We start from the raw sequence: 14,888 nt of genomic DNA on the forward strand, positions 1-14,888 counted from the left end.
TGAAGTTCCAGTCTTGTGACTGATAAAGGGTAAAACGTTGAGGCATTATCACATCGCACAAAGGTACATTTTTTTTCCATTTACGTCTATGACGCATGAAAATACTCCCATATTCCAGACCTGCCTGATGTTGCTTTCCTAACAATAAACTGACCATTTTCTAATGCAAGTTGAAGAACAGTGCTGAAAAAAAAATCTTCACTTTGCTTTCCCATGTTGGTAAAGCCCGCCTGAGGAACGTTAGGCAGATGTTGCCCACACAGACTGTGTAAAAAAAAGCATGTGCAGAAAGCACTGGTCATGTGTTCAGCATGTGTAACAGTCATGAGCACTGGTGCTCAATAAGAATGAGGAAATCACAGATATGCTGTTCCGAAATAACATAGGGACTTGGGAATGCTATATTGTTAGACCGCCCGCTCCCGTTCAAATTACACCAGAGTTACCGACCGCTACCATGTTTTATTCGAAAATTTATTCCCGCGCTGCAAGAAATCTGGTCGACCTCTACAGCACAACTCTCTGATTGGTGGAATATTTGTACAGCATCATGGGTAATGTAGTTTTGCATGAACTCCACTAATAAACAATTATTTTATATAAGATCTAATTTAACTGATTAACTAGGGTTTTATTATAAGATGTTCACACACTGGCAAAAAAAAAAAACATGGCACCTATTTTACCCCTTTTTACAAGATTTAAGAGAAGTGTTTTGTGTCTCCAGAATGTGTCTGTAAAGTTTCATTTCAAAATACCCATCAAATTATTTATTATACTTTTCTGAATATGGAACATTTGAGCTGTTAGATTAGCTGTTAAGATAAAAAAGAGAGACTTATTGTGTTTATAAGGGCGACGCAGTGGCGCAGTGAGTAGTGCTGTCGCCTTACAGTAAGAAGGTCGCCGGTTCAAGCCTCGGCTGGGTCAGTTGGCATTTCTGTGTGGAGTTTGCATGTTTTCCCTGCGTTCGTGTGGGTTTCCTCCGGGTGCTCCGGTTTCCCCCACAGTCCAAAGACATGGGGTACAGGTGAATTGGGTTGGCTAAATTGTCTGTAGTGTATGAGTGTGAGTGAGTGTGGATGTTTCCCAGAGATTGGTTGCGGCTGGAAGGGCATCCGCTGCATAAAAACGTGCTGGATAAGCTGGCGGTTCATTCCGCTGTGGCGACCCCAGATTAATAAAGGGACTAAGCCGAAAAATAATGAATGAATAATTGTGTTTATAACACTCCAATATGACATGTGGACACACTATACCTACACACAGTTCTGTCCAATCAGCTTCCAAAAGTTGATTTTGCATCACAGATGCCCTTTTATACTGTACATCAAAATTTCTTACATATTGCACATTTTAACATGAACTGTGCTATGACGAGGTTTGTCAAATCGCACAGCATTTTCACCTTTTCACAGAGAGCAGAAAAATAGCTGGAGATTTTTGCAGCTTTTTTGTACAATAAACCAATTACATTCTCTCCTCGTCTGTTTTCAGCATTGCACACCTGATTGATTTCTTCAATAAACAAAATAATCAGAACCTTTATTGGATTATCCAATTGAAATGATGCCAATATCCATTTCTTTCTCTCCCACTGTCTCGCATAAACAGTTGAATATCTAGCGGTGTCAGTGTTTCTCCCCCGAAGACTAATAGATTCATATATTTATACGTGTCAGAGGTGGGAGGTTTGGAGCAATTTGTTTGAACGACTCGTGAAATGTAAGACATTTGCATTTTGTTTGTCACAAGCGGGTTGTATCGTCGGCAGGAATGTGCACCCGTGTGATTGAATCTCCCTGATTTAATGCACTCATCACTGACCTCTCTCTCTCTTTCTCTCTCTCCCAGGAATGTGAGTTCAGCAGGAGAAGAGGCTCGGCGGCGGATGAGAGAATGTGAGGGTCTGACTGACACGCTGCTTTTCGTCATTCAGACTTCCCTCGGAAGCAGTGAGATTGATAGCAAGGTACGCGTTCCTCTCGGGATCTGTCCATCTCTGCCAGAGCTATAAAGGCAACCTGTTGTTAAAGTTTTTAATGTGTGTGTGCGTGTGCACAGATTGCTCAGGAAACAAATAAACAGCTCTGTGGTTGGCTGCTCGCTGAAGGTTGCGGAGATTCGCTCTTCTAAATGGCGTTATTTAATCATGATTTAACTGGCACCCCTTTGTCATGCCCAGCGTGCTAATAGCTGAGCGGAGGGGTTGCATCCGTTCTAATGAGAATTGAAGAGCAGAGCATGTGGATGGTGAAGCGCGGTACAGTTCCTTCCCTCTGGTCATTTTCAGATTTGTGAGCATTTCAGATTTCTCCTTAAATCCCGCTGTCTGAACCCCCCCTGTGGCTCATCCTCTACCACCGCAAAGCTTCAAAACTTACAAATAAATTGTGTACTTGAATATCTTTTTAGATTTTACAGGCTTTATGCAGATCATTTGGAGCTTTGTCAAAGGGTTAAAGGGGCATATTAAACAAAAGCAAATTAGGGCCAGATTTAACGTCCAGCATGTGAAATTATAATTAGCTACGCACATTGTTATTCTTTAGGTGAAATATTAATCCGTGCTAATCCACTGAAAAAAAAAGTGTTTGTTTTTATTGTAATCTTTAATCAAAGTCTGACCATTTGCTTCTCCATTTGGAGTGGTCGTTCTTTCAGTTGATGTCAGTTTTATAGCTTGAGCAAGTTTCAGTTAGAAGTACATCAACATACTGAAATAAAAGTCTCAGTAACTTGTAGTTAAATCAGCAGTGTCTGTGTTTACTAAAAAGGAGGCACCTTAGAGGGTGTGGAGTATAAAGTACAAATGCCTGGAGAACACATTGTTCGAACATATTGTTTGACAAATATGTCATTTTTAATTGGCTTCTAGAATTAAAAGTCGACTTGAAACAAACAACTAGGGTGAGTCAATTAATACCAGCACAATCTTACTTGCCTTAGACAGCATATACGATCTGTTCTTTTTGTGCCTAAATTGTAGAGAAAAAAAAACTTGTAAAAAGACTGTTAAGCTTGTCCACTAATTGGTATGGTACAAGTCGGTATGGGTCACCTTAATCAGGTTTACATTTCCAATGCTAGTTCATAATAGTCCAAAGAGTGAGGATAATAATTAATTAAACGTGGCAGCTGGTTCATGTTTTAGGTTGCAGAAAGAATCATTTGCTACTTTGTTTTTTTCTGGCTTTTTCACGCTTCACTCTCATGTTTGTCCATCTCTGAAAGGATCGAATGGCAGAAGTACTTCAATAATCAGGCACACATTATTATCATCAGCTCAAGAAGTTGTTATTTCAAATATAAACATGCGGCGAGCCCACGCAAGCTCTCTGGAGAAAGTGAAACTGCTCGCGCTTTTAGACGGCCTTGTAAAACAACAACAGGACATGGCAGATTTTGTTCTTCTTGGCTTTGAGGCTGTTCATCAAGACGAGTTTGAGCTTAGGTCGACCATGGCTTGAATATGTATGTAGTATTACGATGTAATGCCTCGGCTGTGTATTTAAAAATGGCGCTTCCTTTGTTTTCATTCTCCTGGCTTGTGTACGCGCTAGTGACATTTCGCTGTAAACCAATAGCGTACAGCTGCGCGTCTAGCTCCGCCTTTTGGTACCCTTTTGTCATGCTAGGTACCCTTTGGAAAGGGTACCCAAAAAGTGGTACAGTATGTTTTGCTTTTTGGTAACTTTTGACAGTGGAAACAGCCATAAAAGCGTACCAACCCACACCGTACCGTACCATACCACTCAGTGGAAACGGCCCATAAGTAAAAAAACTAAATATACTCTTATTCAATATGTGTACCATAGGGGCTTTTATTAAAATACCAAAAAAAAAATTATGAAGTATAGGCTAACTTATGAAGTATAGGCTAATCTATATCATAAATATAGATTATTGTCTTACCATCTACACATATTTGTGTGCAAAGGGAGTGTCTAATAAACTTTAAGGGGATAATAATTTTTTTTTTTTTACTTTTTTATTCTAACCAAACTAAAACAAAGAAGAACTTTCTTCTTATTCCAGGAGAAAAACTATTATTGCAAATACTATGAAAGTTTTCTTGCTCCGTTTAACATTGTGAAATACTTGATTTGACTTAACATTTCACAGGAGGGCTAATAATTGCACCTTCAACTTTGTCAAAAGGTATTCAAAATTTAAATTCACACCCCTTTAAATGTTAAAATGCTAACCACTTTGTGTAAATGTACCAACCCTCCATGCCTTTTCTTCTTCCCTGTACATGTCATTTAGCCCAAAGCACTCATTTTCATCCATCAGTGTGCTTTAACACATTAATAATGCTCAAAAAAGGCAACAGTGGCCATTTTGCCCAGCACATTGGCTTTGAAAAAGGGCAATCAGCCTAATCACTGCCATTTCTTTATGTGCTGTGATTTGCCCAGAGCTATTTTGGCCAGGTGTTGGCCCAGCAGAGCTATAATTGGTGAAAGCATGCCGCCCATGGTCTTAATGTGCAGTTAACCTGTGGTTGGTCAAGCTTTCTCCTGTTGACTTGCACAATTTCAAAGCGGACCTTCTAAATTGCTGCCAGTAAGAGAAATGCTGTTGGCCCGAATGTCGCCAGGTGCAGGCAAGTTTCAGCAGAACTATATTTTCCATTGAGAAAGCAAGGTCAGCTGTGTCTAGCACAAAGAAAACCAATATGTTTCTGTATGACTGAAACACCAGTGCATAATTCTCCAAGTGTTTCTCTGATTACAGTCATTATTTTTGTTTGCGCAGGCCACAGTCCTCTTCGATTCATAATAGGGGAAAAAAGCAAAACATGGAGATTGAGATGAACGCTCGTTTTTCATCATCATTTTGCAAGCGTTTATTTTCTATTTTGTGCTGTCAAGCATTGTGCCTGCTCTGCTGTGTCTCCTTGTAATACCCTGTTAAATGGAGTGTGAGCCGATGGATTTGGCTGGTCATTTTTCCCCATCTGCAAGTATATCCTTTAATCACATTTAAATGGGAGACCGTGTCAGACATATAATTAAGTACTTTCATATACTTAGTGCCAGTGCAGCCTACACTCCCAGCCAACAGTCAGAGAAAGACGGCGACGGAGGAAATAAGATAGTAGGAAGCAGTCAATGGGGACTAGTCTTAGATAGAGGCAAGAAAAACGGCAAAATAGAAGGAAAACACATGTAACAGGCCGTAACCTTGTCATAAGCAGACCCTAGAAATGACTGTGCTTTCTCTGAAGCAGGGATCTCAAAATTACATTATTTCCCTCTAAGTGCCATCTGGAATTGTCTTCTACAATGAGCATTTTTATCTGCTGCTTATGTATTATGTACCGCTTATGTGTTCAGTTATTTCATGTTAAAATGGCTGAAAATAATCTATTCTTTGCCATAAAAATGAAATTACTGAATCAAGACATGGAAGCCATCAAGACATGATATTTTAAAGACAATTTGGGTGTTTTCCTGGCATTTGTTCATTTATTTATCTATTTGTTTATTTGTTTGATTGATTATGTTATAATCATAAAATATTTTTTATTGTTGGTTAAGAATTTTTTGTTAAAACCAGTATTGTGTTTAAGCATTATTAATTTACTTATTAATTAAGTAATTAATTAATTAATTAATTTTATTTATTTATTTATTTATTTATTTATTTATTTATTTGTTTGTTTGTTTGTTTGTTTATTATTATAATAATCATAATATAATTATTTGTTGTTGGTATGGCTTCATCATTAAAACCAAGTGTTTATTTATTTATTTACTTAATTATTTACTATTATAATATACATAATATAAATATTTGTTATTTTTAGTTTAGCTTCTTTATTAAAGCCAATACCAAGTGTTTATTTATTTATTTATTTATTTATTTATTTATTTATTTATTTATTTGTTTGTTTGTTTGTTTGTTTGTTTGTTTGTTTTTATAATATACATAATATAATTATTTCTTATTATTTTTTAGCTTCTTCGTTAAAAACAATACCAAATGTTTATTTATTTATTGTTATTTATTCGGTGCAACGCGGTGGCACAGTAGGTAGTGCTGTCGCCTCCTAGCAAGAAGGTCGCTGGTTCGAGCCTCGGCTGGGTCAGTCGGCATTTCTGTGTGGAGTTTGCATGTTTTCCCTGCGTTCACGTGGGTTTCCTCCAGGTGCTCCGGTTTCCCCCACAGTCCAAAGATATGCGGTATAAGTGAATTAATTGGGTAAGGTAAATTGTCTATAGTGAATGAGTGTGTCTGGATGTTTTCCAGTGATGGGTTGCAGCTGGAAGGGCATCCGCTGCGTAAAACATGTGCTGGATAAGCTGGCGGTTCATCCCACTGTGGCGACCCCGGATAAATAAAGGGACTAAGACGAAAAGAAAATGAATGAATGAACGAATGTTATTTATTCATTTTAAGGAACTTTTTCTATTAAAAACAAATACAAGTGTATGTACATGTTTAAATGTAGTTATATTTATTTTTAAATGGCTATTTTTAAACAAGTACATTTTTTCGCCCATAAATAATGTTTTCTGAATAATTGTCCTCAGGAAAACTGGCTAGCATTGTGAAGCCAACATAACGCCAAACCATATTGCAGCAAGTAATGTACCAATTTCAGGAAAGAAAGAAATAGTTAAAATAGAAAACGTTCCTGTTCCTGGCCTCTTGTTAATTGTTACTCAGCTAGATGTCAGCCTGAGGAAGGGTTTAGTCCGTTTATGTGTGTGAAACCAGTCTGTCCTGCCGATTCAGAGTCAGCATGACTTGAATATATGAAGTTTGGCCCCTCTGTCCAGATGGGCTCAATCAGGAACTCAGTGGTGCTCAACTAATACCTGCCCAATACCTAATACCTCTTTCTCTCTCTCTCTCTCTCTCTCTCTCTCTCTCTCTCTCTCTCTCTCTCTCTCTCTCTCTCTCTCTCTCTCTCTCTCTCTCTCTCTCTTTCTCTCTCTCTCTCTCTCTCTCTCTCTCTCTCTCTCTCTCTCAGACCATCGAAAACTGTGTTTGTATTTTGAGGAACCTCTCGTATCGGCTCGCAGCTGAAACGTCTCAGGGACAGCAGATGGGGACGGACGAGCTGGACGGCCTCCTGTGTAGCGACGCCAGCGGGAAGGACGGAGAGACCTCGGGCTGCTGGGGGAAGAAGAAGAAGAAGAAGAAGTCCCAGGACCAGGTGGGCTGAAGACCAGAGCTTAGTTTACTGGCAGTGAGGTGACCCTCACCTGCTGGCAATGAGTCTATTAGTCTAACATACAGTACATTGATTGGGTATTATGATCCAAACCAGTGGCAGTTCTACTTTAAATGGCACCCTGGGCGAACCTTCCCAAATACACCCCCTCCTACTTATCCCCTGAGAAATAAAGAAGACACATGTGGTTGACTTCATATATATTTTAAATATTTAAAAATATAATTTCAATATATACATTTTAAATATATATTTTAAATATTTATTATAAATACATTTACATTTTTTCAATAAATATAACATTTTATTTATATTCATAATAAAAAAGTATTATTATTATTCTAAAACAATTATTATTATACAATTATTTTTCTAAAAAAATAACAAATCAATGTAACTGAAAAACAATGTACAGACACAACTGGAGTGATATGCTAAGATCACTTAAGACATTTGTTGCATGAGTATTAATTATTACAATTCTACAGAATACCAAAAAAACATGTTTTATAGAAATATCTGTTGAATTAGACCTGCCTCATGGCTGAGAATTAATGTTATGAAGTCTTACCTCCCTGACTCATTATCCCTCTTTTCTGCTTCATAACCATGCTTAGTCAAAATAAGATCATCATCATTTAAGATAAACTAGTTTTGTCGACTTGCAAAACTTGCTGCGTGCCGACACCTCTGCATAAAAGGCTATTACTCTGGGTTCACAGCGCATGAGCGTCGCGTTTTATCAGCATGCAAGGGTGAATGTGAATGGCAAATGTGAATGGCCCCCTAACATCTTTATTCTGGAATTACCACTGTTAAATAATACACTTGCATAAAGTAAATGGCATCGCAAAGCTTTAACTGGGGCACAGCTGATTTTTACTTCTTTTTTTTTATAATTTTTTTTTTTTTTGCACCGTCTCCCCATGCTGTCCTGAGTGATCACCCATATTGCCCATGCTTAAATCCGCCACTGATCCAAACCAAAGCAAAAGAGGTTGATTAAAATTTTCTTTGTTAATACTTATTACTAGATTTTTTACTTCTTAAATGAGATAAGATGTTAGATGTTAGATGATATGCATTACATTTATATAGCGCTTTTCTAGACACTCAAAGCACATTATGCAATGGTAGTAATCTCCTCATCCACCACCAGTGTGCAGCATCCACCTGGATGACGCGACGGCAGCCATATTGCGCCAGACCACACACCAGCTGATTGGTGGAGAGGAGACAGAGTTCATAAATGATGAAGTCAATTATGATATGCCAGGGTTAAACCACTAGTCTTTTTACCACACACCAGCTATAGGGGAGACAGTGATTGAGCCAATTTGGTGGATGGGCCAATGGAGGGAACAGGCCAGGACAATAGGGTTTTGAGAAGTGCCATGGGATTTTTAGCGACCACAGAGAGTCAGGACCTCGGTTTAACGTCACTGAGCAGTATAGAGTCCCTATCAATATACCTGGGGCGTTAGGACCCACACAGACCGCAAGATGCCCTTCCAGCTGCAACCCATCTCTGGGAAACATCCATACACACTCATTTACACTCATACACTATGGACAATTTAGTCTATCCAATTCCCCTGTACCGCATGTCTTTGGACTTGTGGGGGAAACCAGAGCACCTGGATGAAACCCTTGCAAACACAGGGAGAACATACAAACTCCAAACACAAAAACGCCAACTGACCCAGCCGAGGCTCGAACCAGCGACCTTCTTGCTGTGAGGCGACAACACTACCTACCACTGCGTTGCCCTGCTAATGTAGTATACACACGAATGCAAATACAATATATTTATTTATTAAGTCTAGTAGATTTTTGCTATTATATATTATTATATATTTATACAAAGCTTATAGTAATAAGTTTACCATTTTAATAATACAAAATGCAGTTAAAAATAGTATAAAATAAAAGTTTATATTATTCAATTATTATGTATTTTATTGGTAACTTATTGGTAACTTTTTAACAGTTAATATAATAGTAAAAGTCTTTAATAATATAATATAATATAATATAATATAATATAATATAATATAATATAATATAATATAATATAATATAATATAATATAATATAATATAATATAATATAATATAATATAATATAATATAATATAATAAGAACATTTTATTTTCATTTATTCATTTTCTTTTTGGCTTTATCCCTTTATTAATCTGGGGTCGCCACAGCGGGATGAACCGCCAATTTATCTAGCATTTATCCCAGCAGTCCCAGCCACAACCCAACACTGGGAAACAATCATACACTCTTGCATTCACACACATACACTGCGGCCAATTTAACTTATTCAATTCAGCTATACGTGTCTTTGGACTTTTAGGGGAAACCGGAGCACCCAAAGGAAACCCACGTGAACACGGGGAGAGCATGCAAACTCCACACAGAAAGGCCAAATGACCCAGCCAAGGCTCGAAACAGCGACCTTCTTGCTGTGAGGCGATAGTGCCACCCACTGCGCCACCATGACACCCGCATTTTAATTAGTTTTTTTATTTTTTATTTTTTATTTTTTTTAATTTTATTTAATTTAATTTAATTTAATTTTATTTTATTTTATTTTATTTTATTTTATTTTATTTTATTTTATTTTATTTTATTTTATTTTATTTTATTTTATTTTATTTTATTTTATTTTATTTTATTTTATTTTCAGTCACCTGCCCAGTATATGTTCCCCTTATATTCCATTATATCACATTATGAAAGCAAATATGGAAGTAAAATTTCCATTTTAGAAATAAATTCTAATTTTGCATTTACTGCAGATATTTGGAGGCTTATTTCACAATACATTACTTTTAAATAATAAAAATACAACTCAGAATAAATTTGACAATTCATATCCATTATATATTAAAATAATGACAACCCATTCAACATTTCTGACTTCCTCACACAACGTTTGTCACATCATTATAACAATCTCTATTTACGTTTCAACGAGCTTCACAAATAACACATCTATACATCATTCTTTTATCAATCAAAAATGCAATGCTCACCACCTACATCGTCAGACAGTGAGTTTCACCCGCTTCACGCCTGATAAATCACAGTGTTTGTGGGTGTCAGACTACAAGACAAGGCAGAAAAACACCAAGGCTTCTTACAGGCGCAGAGGAAACTCTTCATTAATCTCACACAGGAAAAGTCGGGATCCTTCGTTCAGACATGGAGGAGTAACGCAACTCCCTCTGGAGATCTGCCCGAATCATAAAGTTAACAGCCGGTGATATACTGTAGCCGCTGATAGCTGGATATAAGCCTCCTTAACTTTGATGCTTGCTAAAATAAAAGTCGGGTTAGCTATCAGAGAGATGTCCATCACAACATGCTCCAGTTGCTGCGTTGCTGAAAATTTTAAAGCTGCCGGATTCAAATAATACATCAAAGCTATTGCTATGTTGAGCTTATGAGAGCAGAGACTGTTGTATTAAACATAGTTTGGGGGTGTTTTGCATTTCCCTTTTTATTTTTTTTTTATGTATTTCCTTCATTCATTCAAAACTTCTAATTTCTGTTTTAGGATTCAGTCAAATGTGCAATCTAAAAATAATGATTTAGTGGATTTGTGAAGATCATTGTTATAAATAACTGTATTATTTTAAGAAAATCTGTAAATGAGGAGTTCAGATGCAAAAACCTCTGAGTGCCATCTAGAATTGTCTTCTATAATGAGCATTTTCTCTGCCTCTTATGTTTATGTTCAGTTATTTCATGTTAAAATCACTGAATATAACCTGGTATTTACCATAAAAGTGAAATAACTGAATCAAGACATAGGAGCCTGAGAAAAATGCTGATTTTAGAAGAAAATTTCAGAAGTGTTTGCTTCAAATGTCATTTGAGTAATTGGTGAAGTTAGAAATAAGAAATTAAAAATAAACAAATCCGACTAAGAATGATATTTTTTAACATATACCGCACTTCATAGTTTTTGTTATATTTCATTAAAAATATGTGAGGGTTAAGAATCATTCTGTTTAAGAAACATAAATAAAAACTACTGTTCATCTTTAACAAGAACCTAAGAAATGAAGTATTGTTGGAATCATATAATGATAACAGAAAAAGAAAGAAATCAGATTTTCTCAGCATTATATTATAACTTAATTGAAATTAAGTTTGTTAATAATTAAATACCCTGCTTTATATTACAAAAGATGTGCTCTTTTTCTAGATAATAGTTCATTTTAGTCATTTTTAAAGTGAATTCAATTGAATTACACTGTTAACAATTTCCTGTAGAATCTACAGTAACACACTGCAAGCAGTTTGTCAGTAACTTATTGTAAATCAATTACAGTAAGTACATTTGCAACACCACTTATCTTGCTGTGTATGCATTTACAGTATTGTATATCTTTACTGTGAAATATACTGTAATTTTCTCGATGCTACTTTAAAATACAATAGCTGACTGCATAACTGTCGTACAGTAAATTAAATTTATATTACATTTCAGTTCACCAGTAACTTACTTTAAGTCAAATACAGCAAAAATGCTGTATTTACATTTACAGCACCATTTATCTTGCTGTATGTGTATTTATTTTATATATTTACTGTGAAATATACAGTCGTTTTCACAATGCAACTTTAAAATACAGTAACAGACTGCATAACTGTGCTACAGTAAAACTCAGCTCATACTAGAGATAAATACTGTGCGATTTACAAAAGTTGTTAACAGTGTCGGTTTAGATCTCTCCTATATATTAGTTTTGAAGCTAGCTTTTTAAAGTTATGCATTACCACAATATTTTTTATTTAAAATGTTCATTTATTCAAAATCTTTCACCTCAAAAATTCTATAGATCAAAGCTTAGTACAACCCAAAAATTAAAATTCTGAACCAAAATTCATCAAGATACTTTTTCATCAAATCAAATAGATATCTGCAAGAATGAATCTCATTGATTCTTGTCAACATTCAAACATGCTATGTGACCCACAAGAATGAATCTAATTGGTTCTTACATATTAATCTGGCATGATTGAGCTTCTGTGGGTAAATTTAAATGCTGCACACATTGTTCACTGATTTTTTTTTAATAAGTGAATAATGTAATGATGTTTCTATAGAAGCCCTTTTCTTATTAAACCACATCTTTAAATGTCCCATGAAATAAAAATAAAGCTTTTTAGATGTTAGTATCAATAAGTTAGTCTTCAGCATATCTATAAGCCAGTGTGGTAGAAAGCAGTGACAACATTTGCTTTTAGAAAAATTAGCATCAAAAGCTTGCAGTTTGTCACTTCCACCTAAATGGATCACTGAATTTTTACTTCAGTTTCTCATCAAAACTTCAGACCAATCAAATGCTGTCTACTATCTGACATGCCCCACCCATTTAAGATGCTCATCGTTTGTTTTTCAGTTGATGCGCTTGTGCTTAGCACTCTCACTCGCAGAGCTGTGATTATAATGAAAACTCTATTGGCTGTTTTTTTTAAAAGGGGAGGAGCTACTCTATGTCCCACCCTCTCTTCAAGTTTTAGTTGAGATTACATCAAACATCCAATTATTTATCCAGTTTGCGGGAGTTTTAAAAACAATTTCAGAAAAAGAAATCTCTCAGACTAAAGAAAATGAATGAATGAATGAAATTATCTGTAGTGTGTGTGTGTATGTGTGTGTATGGGTGTTTCCCAATACTGGGTTGCAGTTGGAGGGGCATCCGCTGCGTAAAACATATGCAGGATAAGTTGGCGGTTCATTCCACTGTGGCGATGACTCATACTGTAAATAAAGGGACTAAGCCGAAGGAAAATGAATGAATGAATGAATGAATGATATTAGTATAATCATTAAAAATAATCCGAAATGTTTGTGTTTATATTTCCAAAGAATGTGAAATAGCAAAATATAACATAATTACTAATATGAATGACTTATGTCAAAAATAAAAGTGTCCACGTGTGTGAGAAAACAAGGATACCAGAGTCGTCCATCTCTGCCTGTTGGCCTGTAAAGAGACCCATTTCTCCCCATTACCTAAGCTGGCCTCTGGTATCATGTGGCAGACCTGCTCCTCAGCCGAGACGCTTTGAAAGAGGACACCTGTGCCTCCGGGCAGCAGCAGGCTAATGTACTCCCGTTAAATCATTTATCACTAAATGGCAGTGAGGAGGGCCAGGAAAGCGGAGCGTGCTGCCCGCCGAGCCTCAGTCAGGGCAGGGCAGTAGCGTTTGGCGTGGCTAATTGACTGAGAGGAGAGAGTGTGTAAACCAGAGCCATTTCAGCCCGCCGAGCACTGATACCCTTCTTTGAGTTTACTCTGAGAAATGGGGCATGGAGTGCTCATTATGCTCAAAGCTCGCTGACAAGGAAAAGGCACAGAGAAAGTTTTCAGTGATTTGAGATGCTGGTTTACGCTCTGATAGTCTCCGATTGAGAAGAAGCATTAGGATCATGTTTGACGTTTTTAGATTTTTCTTAACTCTTTCTTTGGGATTTGAAAAGCTGGCTGAATAGCATTTGGGTAGATGTGAGCCATTTTAAATGGCCAGAAACATGCAGATATTGTCTGTGTCAGACAGAGAAGGGATTTTCACATTTAGTGAATACGATATTAGAAGCTTAAAATGCACTAAAAAGAGTGAAAAGGTGAAACTTAAATCTTTTAATGTTTAAAAAGCCTATTACAAATATGACAGTGACAATCTTTGGTGAGTTTATAGTGTAATGTCTCTCTTATTTAATCATATTTTACATTGTGAGCTCAGTATTCATGTTTTGAGAAAATTACTTAATGAACATTTTATTACAATAATAATGTAGTTATTACATTATGTGCAGTTTTAACATTACATTATTAAATTATGAATAATTTAAAAGATTAATACAAAGTCCAGTTCACAAATAGAAAGTCCATTTTAAACACATTTAGTATCATACACCCGGTGAAATAAGGCACAAGACGTCTTTGTTGCTATTTTCATTGCCGCATTGTTGGCTCGTTGCTAATTTGAGGAACTCAAATAGACTGTGCCAGTGACCAACTAAAAGCTGGTCTAAAGTCCTGCACAGAATGCATTGGTTATGCGCCTGTTTGGGTTCAAATGCATACACATTGCTTAATGAACACAGGATGTAAAGCAATACACAAATATCTTTACAAATGAAAAAAATTAAAGGGTTAAATTGTTACAGAAATTATTATTTTCTAAATAAATATAAAAACCACTACCTCCATACTTTTTTCATCTTGAGGGGCTTTTTTCAGTTTATTCATGACAATTTGCATTTGTATAATGTTATTATTATTATCAGTATTATTTATTATATGCATGTTTATATATTTGTTTTAATAAAAGCATGTTTAGATTTATCCACCTGTCGGGTTTTGGAGACGTATGCATCACCATGTGTCATGATGTGTCAGGACGTGACCACACTTTGTTATTATTGTTCATTTATTGATTTTCTGGAAATTAGAACTGAATTTAAAAACTCATCCACGAAAGTAAAAAAGGAAAGTAAAGAGTAAATGTACAGTAAAGAGAAAGTAAAGAGGCAGAATGGAAGTGGCTAATTCTTTATTCTTGCACTGTAGATGGTCTGTTTAACCGTTTTCATGCTTTTTCCACGTACAAAGTCCACCATGTAAATAGCAAATGCGCCATGGCACGACGCAACTGACTCTTAAGGGAA

General features: G+C 36.1%; 1 protein-coding gene across 1 annotated transcript in view; it reads left to right on the top strand.

The window, feature by feature from the left end:
* ctnnd2a (catenin (cadherin-associated protein), delta 2a) overlaps positions 1-14,888 on the top strand; it is a 644,499-nt gene that overhangs the window by 484,063 nt on the left and 145,548 nt on the right. Inside the window, 2 exon segments of the mRNA XM_056450831.1 lie at positions 1,855-1,972; positions 6,986-7,171. Of these exon segments, the coding sequence (XP_056306806.1) occupies positions 1,855-1,972; positions 6,986-7,171 (304 nt within the window).

This window comes from Danio aesculapii, chromosome 24 (assembly GCF_903798145.1).
Source record: "Danio aesculapii chromosome 24, fDanAes4.1, whole genome shotgun sequence".
Classification (NCBI taxonomy): domain Eukaryota; kingdom Metazoa; phylum Chordata; class Actinopteri; order Cypriniformes; family Danionidae; genus Danio; species Danio aesculapii.